Raw genomic sequence first — 11974 nt, 5'->3', positions numbered from 1 at the left:
CAACCTGACAGGGGTACCAATGAGCATATCAAAGCGTGGGCCGACCACAGGTCACCTCCCTCCAGGGCTCCTGCTTCACCCCACCCTGACTCCAGAAGGCTCCATCTATACTTGCTTCCTCTGCCTCCCTGAGTTCGAGCCAACGCAAGGAGAGGGACATGTAGCAACGCGGAATGGAGCCCAGGCTGCAAGGAGGCAAAGAGCTGGGGAGGAGAGCCCATTACTGGGTAGGGTGATGTCAGGAAGGCTCCCTGGTGGAGGTGGCCAGATAGTCAAGAGCCCTCTAAGCAGTCCTCAAAATCACAGCAGGCCCTGGCCATCTGCCAGGTAACTTGAACATGCCACCATTCCCCTGAACAAGGGATTGGAATGAGGCCCCCTCCCCCAGGCTCGGTACAGGGCCCTTTACAGGTGGCAGTAGGTGGATGCATTCTAAGTGCCAATCCCAGGTACCCTGGGGCCCCTGCTGAGTATCTCCCCATTGGTACCCCTGCCGTGGATTCCCACACTAACCTATGTTCTCCCACTGTAAAGACTGCTCCCAAACACACAACATCCCAAGTCGTCCTGGCTCCTAGTGCTGCCTGCATGCTCTTGGGACAGGCCAACTGCAGCACACAAAGTTGCCTGCTCCGCAGGCCAAGGGCTTCAGGTGGCTTTGGCCCAGATCAAACCCCTGACAAGCACACCACCACCTCAGACATCTGCAGACAAGGGCCAAGAAGCAAGGCTCTCAGGGACAACACTCAGCTTTCTTGCCACATCCTCCCTCAGCTCCACAGCATCTGACACGAAGCCCTACGGGACCCCATGACCCCAGAGCCCACAGCTCAAGGCCAGGCACATGAGCAAGGGGAAGGAGAGGACCAGGCCATAGCCTGCAGCCATGGCACACATCAAACCCAGGCCTTCTGAGACCTCAACACCATGCGTTCCCTCCTTGACTCCTGTTGAGAAGGCAGAGTAGAAAAGGCAGCGGCAGCTCAGGCAGGATGGCTACTTTTATTTCTCACTGGGGCTGGGCTGCTGGCCCCAGGCTCAGGGCGGCCACTCACTGGGAGACACGGGGCAAGCAAGACACAGAAAGGGGAAGTCCCACCCCCAGCCCCAGCCACTCTACTGCTCCCCCTGGGCCCAATGGCATAGAGGCAAAGGGGCCAAGCACACTCTGGAAGCATCTAGAAGCCACCAGCTGAATGGGGGTGGGAGGCAGCAGAGCCAGGCCCAGAAAGATCCAGTGCCAGTGGGGAGGACGGGAGGTCCCCCTGAGGCTGCGACTTGTCCGCTCAGCCCACTGTGTGCCCAGGATTCTGAACCTCTGGGGCACCCCCTCCTGCCCCGAGTCACCCAGAGTCTCCTGCCCCCTCCCTGTGCCGGCTCCATCGTATCCTCTCCCAAGCCCCATGCCTGGCAGGGCCACCGGGGGAACCGCCCTAGGGCTGGGCTGGGTGAACCAAGGGCACCGATCCCCCAACCCTCCGGATCATCCCCAGGCTGCAGGGACACATGTGGGGCAGCAAGGGCGGTAGATAAACTAGGGGGATCCAGGCCCCTGAGGACAGCCCTGGCGGGAGGCCACAGGCCTCACAGGGCGGTGAGCTGGAGGCCACCCAGGCAGGCGGGCAGCAGGGAAAGAGATTGGCATGGTCGTGGCCAGCGGCCTCCCCGGGAAGGGCGGGCAAGTAGGAGCAAAAACAAGAGCAGAGCACGGGCCCCTACCCTGCTGGGGCCTATGGTCTGGGGACCCAGCCACACTGAGGAAGACCCAGGAGGACCTGCCAGGCTACTAGGAGATAAAGGGTGCACAGGCCTCCAACCCGCAGGTTATGTCTGGACTGAGTCCAGGGAGGGCAGGGAGGGGCGGTAGCCCAGTTGACTTTCCCTCCCCTAAGCCACACCTCTGCACCCCAACCCTCCCTTCTGCCTCCCGACAGCCCCATCCTCGCTCTCCGAGGCAACTGGGAGGGGACCTGGAGAGGAAACAGAAGCAATGGCCCCTCAGAGCGGGGTTCCCCGAAATCTATGGCCAGGGACTGAGTCTAGCACTCAGACACCATTGGGAACACTGGCCAGGAGTCCCTCGGGTGGATCTGGGAACCTGCTGCAGAAGCTTAGGGGACTGGGCCAGCTCAAGGAAGGGCTCAGGCTGGAAACTGAGCAGGCAGGGCACCCCTGGACCTGGGGCCGAGGAGGACAGGAAGTAGGCAACTATGGAAAGACCCCCCACCACCACCCACCCTCAACTCGGCACACAAAGGCCCAGAGAGGCCCCCAGACATCACTGTGGGGGCAGGGGTGTTTGCAAACATCCGCAGAGGGACCGGGTGTCACAGGCACATGGACAGCTTGCAGGGCCCGGCTGAGGCTAGGACAGAAGCAGGGGGCTGGCAGGAGGTGCCCGGCCAGGGTCCCCAACTGTGCGGGAGGCAGGCGGCACCAGTCCCGGGCAGGATCTCTCAGAAGAGGCACCGTACCCAGCCAGGGCTCCCGGAGACAGGGGTGGTGGGGCCGAGTGTCCCCTCACCCTGTGCCTGGCCCCCCACAAAGGGCGAGCATGTATCCTTCTTGGACACAGTGTCCAGGGAAGGGCACTCCCAAACTGGGATGACCCCTAGGCCAGAGGACCCCCCAGCCCCAGCTGACAGCAGCCGGGTGTCTGGGGAGGCCCCTGGGAGGCAGGGCGGCAGCCAAGAAGAGCACCATCCCTGGATGCACTCTCCAACTGCAACCAGGGCCCGGTCCCCCGAAGGCACCAGCTCTCCCTGAGGGCAGGACCTTGATCCAGAGCAGGAGTGGAGGGCCCCCCCCGACAGGGGACGGCTGGAGAGGCCCCAGGCTCACAAGCCAGGGAGCGGCGCCTCTGTGCCCGGAAGCCCCTGGGTCCTGCCTGGGCTGCTGGTAGCTGCTGTGGGCCGAGCGGTCTGGAGACCCCAGGGTGCTCTGGGGCAGCCCCTTTGGGACCCTCAATGGAGCCAGTAAGTCTAGGAGGGCGCCGATCTGTCCAGGTGGGTGCATGGGCCGGGACAGGGTCTGGCTGCTGTCGTGACTGTGCCCGTCTGCCGAACAGGCCGCTAGGAGAGCACTCCCTGAGCGAGGGCGCTGGGCAGCCTGGGGAGGGAGGACACCGTCCCCGTCCAGGCCCCCGAGGCCCCCATGGCAGGGAGAGCCAGACCTCCTCACTGTTCTTCCCGGGGGACCAGGCCGGGCACCTTGGCTCAGGGGAGACAGGGTCACGGAGGACAGCCAGCGGGCAGGTGGCCCAGGAGTGTGGGGGTTCAGTGGGCCTGACCGTGTCCTGAGGCACCCCAGGATCCTGTACCCAACACCCTGGGGGAGGGGCTGTCCCCACCTGCCAGGAACACATTCCTCAGGGAAGGCCCGGCAACCTGCTCTCGTCGGGTTCAAGGAGGGCCAGGCGGCTTTGGAAGGGGTCAGGAGCTGTCATCAAGGGTCCCTGCATTGCCCAGAGGCGGCACCGGCCAACAGGAAAAGCACTCATCGCCCACGGAACCTCTGTGACAAATTCAGAGCCACGGAGAGCGTCATCAGGAAGTCACCTGCCAGTCCCAGTGGGAAGGATGGGGCAACCTCCTGGGGCCCCAGTGGAAAGCTCCTTCCGGGACCCACCTGGCACTCCACATCCCACCCCCCAGGCCAGGGACTGCCCCTGGAGCCTGGAGCCCAGTATCCGGCAACCTGACACATCACGGAACAAAGGAGCTGCTCTGCCTTCACCACGATGGCGCGGCACACCCCCTCCCTGCCCCGGCCCCTCTCCTTTCAGGGCTGCATGCCGGGAGGACAGGCCTCCCCTGTCTGCAGAGAGAGGTCACCCCACTTGGGGCAGAGAGGGGGCAGGGGCAGGAATGAGCCCCTGGGAGGAGGGCATTGGAAGTGGGAGGCACATGCCATGCAGGCTGGCATGGGGCACTCATGCCATGCAAAAGGGGCTGTGGTGACCAGAACGGGCTTCCCGCCGGCTCCTGGGGATGTTGGACCAGGGGTCCCCGACCCGGGCTGGGAAAGGCTTCCATGAAGAGCCAGCGAGCACACAGCACAGACCCTGCGGGGCACACTGGGTCTTGGGGGCAGAGTCTCCCTTCTTGGGGTTCTCTGTGATGGGTTTTGCAACCCTTTCAGGATGTCAAAGCACGCCCCGCCCTCAGAAATGCAGACCGCGGCCAGTGTCAGCCCCAGGAGGTGGCCTGCTGCTCCCGCTGACACCAAGGACACGTTCCTGAGGCGGCCCGCTCGGGGTCTCCAGCAGCCCACACAGCTCTACAGGCGCCAAGGGCGCTTCTGACTTGCAGCACTCAGGAACAGCCTCCACCCTGAGCGTGGCGCCCTCTCCAGCACGTTCCAGGGTGGACCTGTGAGACCAATAAAAACCACAGCGGAGGTGAGGCGAGTCACTTAGGAGGCCAGGTCATAAAGAGTGTGTGGCCAGGTCTAGGGCGCCCTCTCCTGCTGGTTCGATTGGATTGCAGGTCCGGGGAAAGCCGAGCAGTCCTGGGAGAAGGCCAGGTGGGGAGCAACTGAGGTCTCCTGCCGCAGCCTCCAGAGGGAGAATCATCACGAGGGCTCCCCACCCAGTCAGATAGGATGACTGGGCCCCAGTGGACACCTGACCGCAGCCTGAGAGGGACCCTGAGCCACAGTCCTGGCTCCCCGAGAGCCCTCCCAGAGCCTGTCCCTCAGAACCCTGGGGGGTGAGAGGAGCGCTAGGTGGGGAAGGACCGAAACGTGGAGTCGTCTGTTACCCAGCAGTCGGAACTGGTGCTCAGCGTCCAGGGGGCAAGACACAGCGTGAGCCAGAAGGAAACAAACCGACAAGAACCCCCAGAAGCCATCAGGAAAGCCTGGAGATTCTGATGACACGAAAACTAAAATCCCCTGTGTGACCAAGCACAACCCGCAAACCGCACAGTCAAGAGACAAGTGATAACATGGGGAAAAAATAGTAGCAAGAGGTGACTAAGGGCTCGCGTCAGTCACACACACACACACACACACACACACACAGAGCTGGACACACGGACAAGGCAAAGTGCAAGGACAAGAGAGCAAAAGGGGGCGGAGGAGAGGAAGGGAGAGGGAAGGAAGCGTCTTCTCCACCGGGACGCAATTCCTTGGGAGTCCGTCTGACCCCAGGGCAAAGGGATGCTGGGTCGCCAGAGCCACCGAGGAGACTGGAAGTCCCGCCAGGCCTCGGAGCCCAGCAAAGAGGAACCCGGGCGGACGGGTCAAACCCAGCGGCCGGCTCCGGGGGTGGGTGGTGGCGCTGTGGGGAGCCGCCTGAGCAGCATCACCAGCAGCTGGGAACCCTCCCGGTGCGGGAAGGTTGGCGGGTAAGGCGGGTCTTCCCCGGACACACACTGGGCTGGACCCAGCGGTCCCATGGGTGCTGGAACCAGCCCTGCGGGTGTTCCCAGCCAGGCACCCTCCCGCGGGAAGACCGGTTGAAGGGATGGCTCCTGTTGGCACCCACGTCGAGGGATGGCTCCTGTTGGCCACCACCGTCTTCTCTGCGGGGCTCACCTTTCCTACCTCCCCCAGGAGACAGGCCAGGAAGCGCCCCAGCCCACGACCGCCCGCAGCAGAGCAGGATTCCCTCCCCGGCGGCCACCGCTGTCAAGGGACGGGCAAGACTTTGTTACCCCCACCGCGCGCCACCGCGGAACGCTGCACAGACACCTCCAGACGCCGCTTCCCCCAGGACGCCCGCCCGCCCGCCCGCTCTGCCCACCTATCCCTGGACGCTGCCGGGTGGACGGGTGGGGACGGCCCTGCTTCCCCACGACTCCCCAGACGCGCCCCGAAGCACTTTCGGAGCACAGTGGAGTGGGAAGGGCGGGGCGGCCCCTCGACGGCGCCCAGGCGAGAGCGGCTCACGGGGCTTCCCGGGCCCTGATCTCGGGGGACGCCTGTCCGCCTCGTCCCCGGGGGAGGACAGTGACCGCCGGTCTGCACGGGAAGGGGACTCGGCGCATGCCCCGCAGGGCCGGCCCAGGACTGGGAGGCTCGGAAGGCGATGCCGAGGCGGCGGCGGCGGCGGGGTTGGGTGGGGTGGGGCGGGGCGGGGCGTGGAGGGACAGACCTAGTCTCTGCCCGCCGGAGCCCACAGCTGCCTCGCTCCCCACCTCCGCCTCGGTCGCTCCCCGGAGGCTCCAGGCGCCCACAGGAAGCTCCGCCCCGACCCGCCTATCCAGCCTCCTCTTCGCCTGTCCTCGCCAATGACCGTGCTCAGATTGCACGGAATTCCCGCCCCTCGCCCTTGGCGGACGCTCCTGCTGCCCAATGGACGACACCCTGTCGCGTGCGCGCTGCTGCGGCCCTGCCGGGCGTGGCGTGGCGTGGCGCGGCGCGGCGCTCTCTGGCTCCTAAGCGTTCCCGGGAAGAGAGCCGGGGCGCTGGCCGCAGAGTCGTCGGTGCACACGCAACAGTGCCGCCTTGTGTTTTGGGTGCGGACCTGCGCTTCTCTAAGCGTTCCATTCCCGAGAAGGGGCGAGAAACGTCCAGAGGTCGTGGCACCTGCCCGCCGCTGCCGGGCGTCGGCCGTGGGCGCAACTGAAGCACCCCGGGAGCGCGGCGCGACATCCGTGCCCTCTGAGGGCGGCCCGGGTGTCGCCGCGGTTCGCGCGGGAGGGCGCGGCCGTGGGCATTTCCGCGCTTGCGCGGGTTCCAGTCTCTGCCCCCCCGCCCCCATCCCCGGACCGGCTCCTCCCTCTCATGGCCCCGCAGTAGACGCAGCTCCTCCCTCTCGCGGTGCAGCGCGGCCAGGGCTCTGCTCCAGGAGTCATCGAGTCCGCGGAGCGTTATCTCAACGGACCCACACGCTGCCCTCCGCTGGGGTGGGCCGAGTACCCTCCGCCTCCCGCCCGTGAGATCCATCCCAGCTCTTGGCGGGGGTCCGTGGTTCTTCTCGCTCATGGCCACGGAACGGTCCACGCTCGCGGAGCCACAGGCTGAGCTTTTCCTGGTGAGGGACAAGGTCGTGGTTTCCCGTGGCTGGTGGCCCTTACGGAAGAGCCTCCTGGGAGCACGAACTTGCAGGGTTTCCTGTCATCGGGTTGCCACGCCCGTCTTGAACGCTCGAGTCTACGCAGAAGTGCAGAAGTGGATGTATAGCTTTATTTGTAATGTTGTCTTCTTTCTTCCTCCTCCTCCTCCTCCTCCTCCTCCTCCTCCTTCTTCTTCTTCTTCTTTTCTTCTTTCTTCTTCTTCTTCTTCTTCTTCTTCTTCTTCTTCTTCTTCTTCTTCTTCTTCTTCTTCTTCTTCTTCTTTTCTTCTTCTTCTTCTTCTTCTTCTTCTTCTTCTTCTTCTTCTTCTTCTTCTTCTTCCTTCTTTCTTCTTTCTTCTTCTTCTTCTTCTCCCCTTCCTTCCTTCCTTCCTTCCTTCCTTCCTTCCTTCCTTCCTTCCTTCCTTCTTCCTTCTTCCTTCTTCTTTCTTCTTTTTTTTTTTTTTTTTGAGGCAGGGTCTCACTCTGTCGCCCAGTCTGGAGTGCAGTGGCGCGATGAGGGCTCATCTACAGCCTTGACCTCTCCACCCTAGCGAGGGCTTCAGCCTCCGGCCTCAGCCTTCCATGTAGCTGGGACTACAGGCGCACGCCACCACCACGTCCACCTAATTTTTTACTTTTTGTAGAGATGGGTCTCGCTTTGTCGCTCAGGCTGGTCTGGGATTCCTGGGCTCAGGTGATCCACCTCAGCCTCCCAAAGTGCTGGGATTTGCTGGGATTCTGGGCACTGGGCACTGGCCACCGCACCTGGCCTGATGTGTAGTTTCAGTAGAAACCACCAGAGTCTTCAGGGTGGCCTGTGCATCACTTTACACATATTCAAGCGAATCATTGAGAGGTTTTTGAGGCCGGACGCGGTGGCTCACACCTGTGATCCCAGCACTTTGGGAGGCCGAGGCTGGTGGATCGTTTGAGGTCAGGAGTTCGAGACCAGCCTGACCAACATAGTGCAACCCCGTCTCTAATAAAATAACACAATTAGTCGGCGTGGTGGTGCCCTCGCCTATAATCCCAACTACTCACAAGGCTGAGGCAGGAGAATCGCTTGAACCCAGGAGGCAGAGGTTGCACTGAGCCAGGATGGCACCATGGCACTCCAGCCTGGGTGATAGAGCAAGATTCTGTCTCAAAAACAAAAACAAAAACAAAAAAACGGTTTTTGAAACAACTTGAAGCAAGTTATCCCATGTATAAAGTAGTATAAAGTTATTTATACTATTCTTCTGTGCAATCACCCACATAGTTAAACAATTTAAGGCCCATAATCTGGCCGGGCGCGGTGTCTCACGCCTGTAATCCCAGCGCTTTCTGAGGCTGAGGCGGGTGGATCACGAGGTCAGGAGTTCGAGACCAAACTGGCCAATATGGTGAAACCTCGTTTCGACTAAAAATACAAAAATTAGCTGGGTGTGGTGGCATGTGCCTGTCGTCCCAGCTACTCGGGAGGCTGAGGTAGAAGAATCACTTGAACCCAGGAGGCGGAGGTTGCAGCAAGCCGAGATTGCACCACTGCACTCTAGCCTGGGTGACACAGTGAGACTCCGTCTCAAAAAAAAAAAAAAAAAAAAAAAAAACCCATTGTGCTACACATTTTGTAGTGATTTTTTTTAAAGCTTTTTTATAATTTCAACTTCTTTGTTTTTGAGATAGAGTCTCACTCTGTCACCCAGGCTAGAGTGCAGTGGCACAATCTCGGCTCACTGCAACATTCACCTCCTGGGTTTAAGCAGTTCTCCCACCTCAGCCTACCGAGTAGCTGGGACTAAAGGTACACGCCACCATGCCCTTTACGTGGGCCGAGATAGCGGCATTGCACTCCAGCCTGGGCAACAAGAGCCAAACTCCGTCTCAGAAAAAAAAAGGACAGTGGAGTCCTAGATGGTGAGGGTAGCAATGGAGAAACCCACTTCAATTTCTTTGTGCCAACGGTTCATGGAAGGATTCCCATGGGAAGGTCAGGAGGGAGAGGAGCCAACAGGTGGAACTCCGCCAGTTCCCCTGTCCTCACCGTGTAGGGCTGCAAGATTGCTTGGTGCCTGTCTGGGCTCCAGGGCCCCCACCCGCCCCTGCAGGCTTGTGTGCGGATCAGCAAGAGGCACTCCGCTCTCCAGGCAGGTAGTCAGCTGGAGGCGAGGACACGGGAGGGATTTCAGCCCTCTCACTCCCCGGGAAGGTGTCCTTGTGCAGAGAACAGCCTGCATGACCTTCTAGGGCATGCAGGATTAGACTGTATCCTCCCTCTGCCCAAAGTGGCTACGGAAAGTTCATTTTAACACCCACTAGAGAGTGAGGAGACTGTAGGTGGAATTTCTTTTTTGTTTTTCTTTTTTTCCGAGACACAGGAGTCTTGCTCTGTGGTCCCAGGCTGGAGTACAGTGGTGTGATCTTGGCTCATTGCAACCTCTGCCTCCGGGGTTCAAGCAATTCTCCTGCCTCAGCCCCCCGAGTAGCTGAGATTACAGGCATGCGCCACCATGCCCAGCTAATTTTTTGTATTTTTAGTAGAGACGGGGTTTCACCACGTTGGCCAGGCTGGTCTCCAACTCCTGACCTCGTGATCTGCCCACCTGGGCCTCCCAAAGTGCTGGGATTATAGGTGTGAGCCACTGCACCCGCCCTGTAGGCAGAATTTTTTTTTTTTTTTTCTGAGATAGTTTCTCTCTGTAGGCCAGGCTAGAGTGCAGTGGCATGATCTCAGCTCACTGCAACCTCTGTCTCCCAGGCTCAAGCAATTCTTCTGCCTCAGCCTCCCGAGTAGCTGGAATTACAGTTGTGTGCCACCACACCCGGCTTATTTTTGTATTTTTAGTAGAGACGGGGTTTCACCATGTTGGCCAGGCTGGTCTCGAACTTCTGACCTCAGGTAATCCGCCCGCCTCGCCCTCCTAAAGTGCTGGGATTACAGGCGTGAGCCACCGCGCCTGGCCATACATGACTTTTTTTGAGACAGAGTCTTGCTCTGTTGCCCGGGCTGGAGTGCAGTGGTGCGATCTCAGCTCACTGCAATCTCTGCCTCCTGAGCTCAAGCGATCCTCCCACCTCAGCTGGGATTAGAATGTGCTGCCACGCCTGCCTAATTTTTAATTTTTTTTTTTTTTTTTTTTTTTTTTTTTGAGACGGAGTCTCACGCTGTTGCCCAGGCTGGAGTGCAGTGGCGCGATCTCGGCTCACTGCAAGCTCCGCCTCCTGGGTTCACGCCATTCTCCTGCCTCAGCCTCCTGAGTAGCTAGGACTACAGGCGCCCGCCACCGCGCCCGGCTAATTTTTTGTATTTTTAGTAGAGACGGGGTTTCACTGTGGTCTCGATCTCCTGACCTTGTGATCCGCCCGCCTCGGCCTCCCAAAGTGCTGGGATTACAGGCTTGAGCCACCGCGCCCGGCCTTTAATTTTTTTTTCTTTGATACGGAGTCTTGCTTTGTTGCCCAGGCTGGAGTGCAATGGCACGGTCTTGGCTCACTGCAACCTCTGCCTCCCGGGTTCAAGTGATTCTCTGCCTGAGTCTCCGGAGCAGCTGGGATTACATGCCCCCGCCACCATGCCTGGCTAAGTTTTGTATTTTTAGTAGAGACGAGGTTACACCATGTTGGCCAGGCTAGTCTCAAACTGCTGACCTCGTGATCCGCCCACCTTGGCCTCCCAGAGTGCTGGGATTACAGGCGTGAGCCACTGCGCCTGGCCAATTTTTAATTTTTGTAGAGGCAGTTTTTCCCCATGTTGTCCAGGCTGGAGGTGGGGTGTTCGCCCACCTCCGCCCCTCAAAGTGCTGGGATTACAGGCGTGAGCCACCGCGCCCCGCCGCAATCCTTGACTTGTATTGCCCCAGTGGTGTTACAGCCTGGAACCCAGTTACAGACGTAAGTCACCGCCGGGATCCAAAGTCCCATGATGGAAAGGGAGGCTACCTTCCCCTGGGAAGGACTCTGCACTGTTGCTGCAAGTGCACCCCAGAAATCGTCCCAAGCTTTTCTCAAAGGGACCTGAAGTCATTTGTAAAAGCGGCATGTCATCCTGGAAAACAGGTGCGCTCAAGCAGGATTCCCTCCTGTCCTTCCTGTCAAAGGACGGGAAGTTACCCCACCGCTCCCCACCTGCAGATGGTGGACAGACACCTACAGACGCCACTTCCCCCAGGACGCCCGCCCGCTCTGCGCACCTCTCCCTGGATGCTGCTCCGTGGGCGGGTTGGGGCGGCCCTGCTTCCCCACGACCCCTAGACGGGCGCCGAGGCACTCTGCGCACAGTGGAGTGGGAAGGGCGAGGCGAGGTAGTGCCCAGGCGAGAGCGGCTCATGGGAGGCGGCGCCCGAGACGCAGTTGGCCAGGACGGTGCGGGTCAGGGTGGGCGGAGCGCGGCCAGTGATGCCCCCGGGTCTCCCAGGCCATGAATCTCTGTGGAGACTTCTCCTCGACCTCTTCCCCGCGGCAATGTGCGAATTCTGGGTCTCCAGGAAACGGGGATACGGGGCATGGCTCCCAGCAAGGCCTGGTCCAGCTTCTCCGGTAGGGGAATGGGTCTCCCGCTCCGGCCTCCCGGGTTGACAAAGGAACGCGGGCCCAGGTCCCTATAAGGCGCTTCACCGCCGGGGCCTCTAGCCTAGAAGGAGGCAGGGAGCGCATGTCCGGGACCTGCGCAAGCTCGGGGACACTCTCGCGGTCGCCGGGAGGCCCACCCAGGGTGCTTTCCTTTTTCCCCTCTCAGAAATATACGTCTGTCACAGTTAAGAGCAAAGCCTAGGGCAAGAGTTCTACGCCCAAGATGGCCAGCCGGAAGCGGGCTTCTCGCGACCATGTGGCGAAGCCCCATTCGTCAGCTGGCCGCCCGCGGCCCCGGTACCCGGCCACCTCTCTGATCTGCGCCTAAGCTGGGCTACGCCTGGGCGCAGGCGCTAAGAGCGGCTGCGTCTATGGTCATGACGTCTGACAGAGCGTCCACCCGCCTTCGCCAGGACTCTATGG

The 11974-nt window shown here is 60.8% G+C and overlaps 1 protein-coding gene across 2 annotated transcripts; it reads left to right on the top strand.

The window, feature by feature from the left end:
* Window positions 1-6077: 6077 nt before the first annotated feature.
* LOC139360646 (uncharacterized) lies at window positions 6078-11932 on the top strand. 2 transcript variants are annotated; one of them, XM_071088495.1, is made up of 2 exons: window positions 6078-6979; window positions 11718-11932. In XM_071088495.1, exon 1 carries the CDS (start codon window positions 6234-6236, stop codon window positions 6882-6884), a length of 651 nt encoding a protein of 216 aa, XP_070944596.1. In that variant the 5' UTR covers window positions 6078-6233; the 3' UTR covers window positions 6885-6979; window positions 11718-11932. The 2 variants fall into 2 exon arrangements, with proteins under 2 accessions (XP_070944596.1, XP_070944595.1); XM_071088494.1 differs by having other exon boundaries at window positions 6078-7136.
* The last annotated feature ends 42 nt before the right edge of the window (window positions 11933-11974 follow it).

The sequence above is a fragment of the Macaca nemestrina genome, chromosome X, assembly GCF_043159975.1.
Source record: "Macaca nemestrina isolate mMacNem1 chromosome X, mMacNem.hap1, whole genome shotgun sequence".
Taxonomy (NCBI): Eukaryota; Metazoa; Chordata; class Mammalia; order Primates; family Cercopithecidae; genus Macaca; species Macaca nemestrina.
This window is presented reverse-complemented; position numbering and strand designations above follow the sequence as displayed.

What these genes read in the sequence shown, in the direction of transcription:
- LOC139360646 (XM_071088495.1), top strand. Translation starts at nt 6,234, where the DNA reads ATGACCGTGCTCAGATTGCACGGAATTCCCGCCCCTCGCCCTTGGCGG.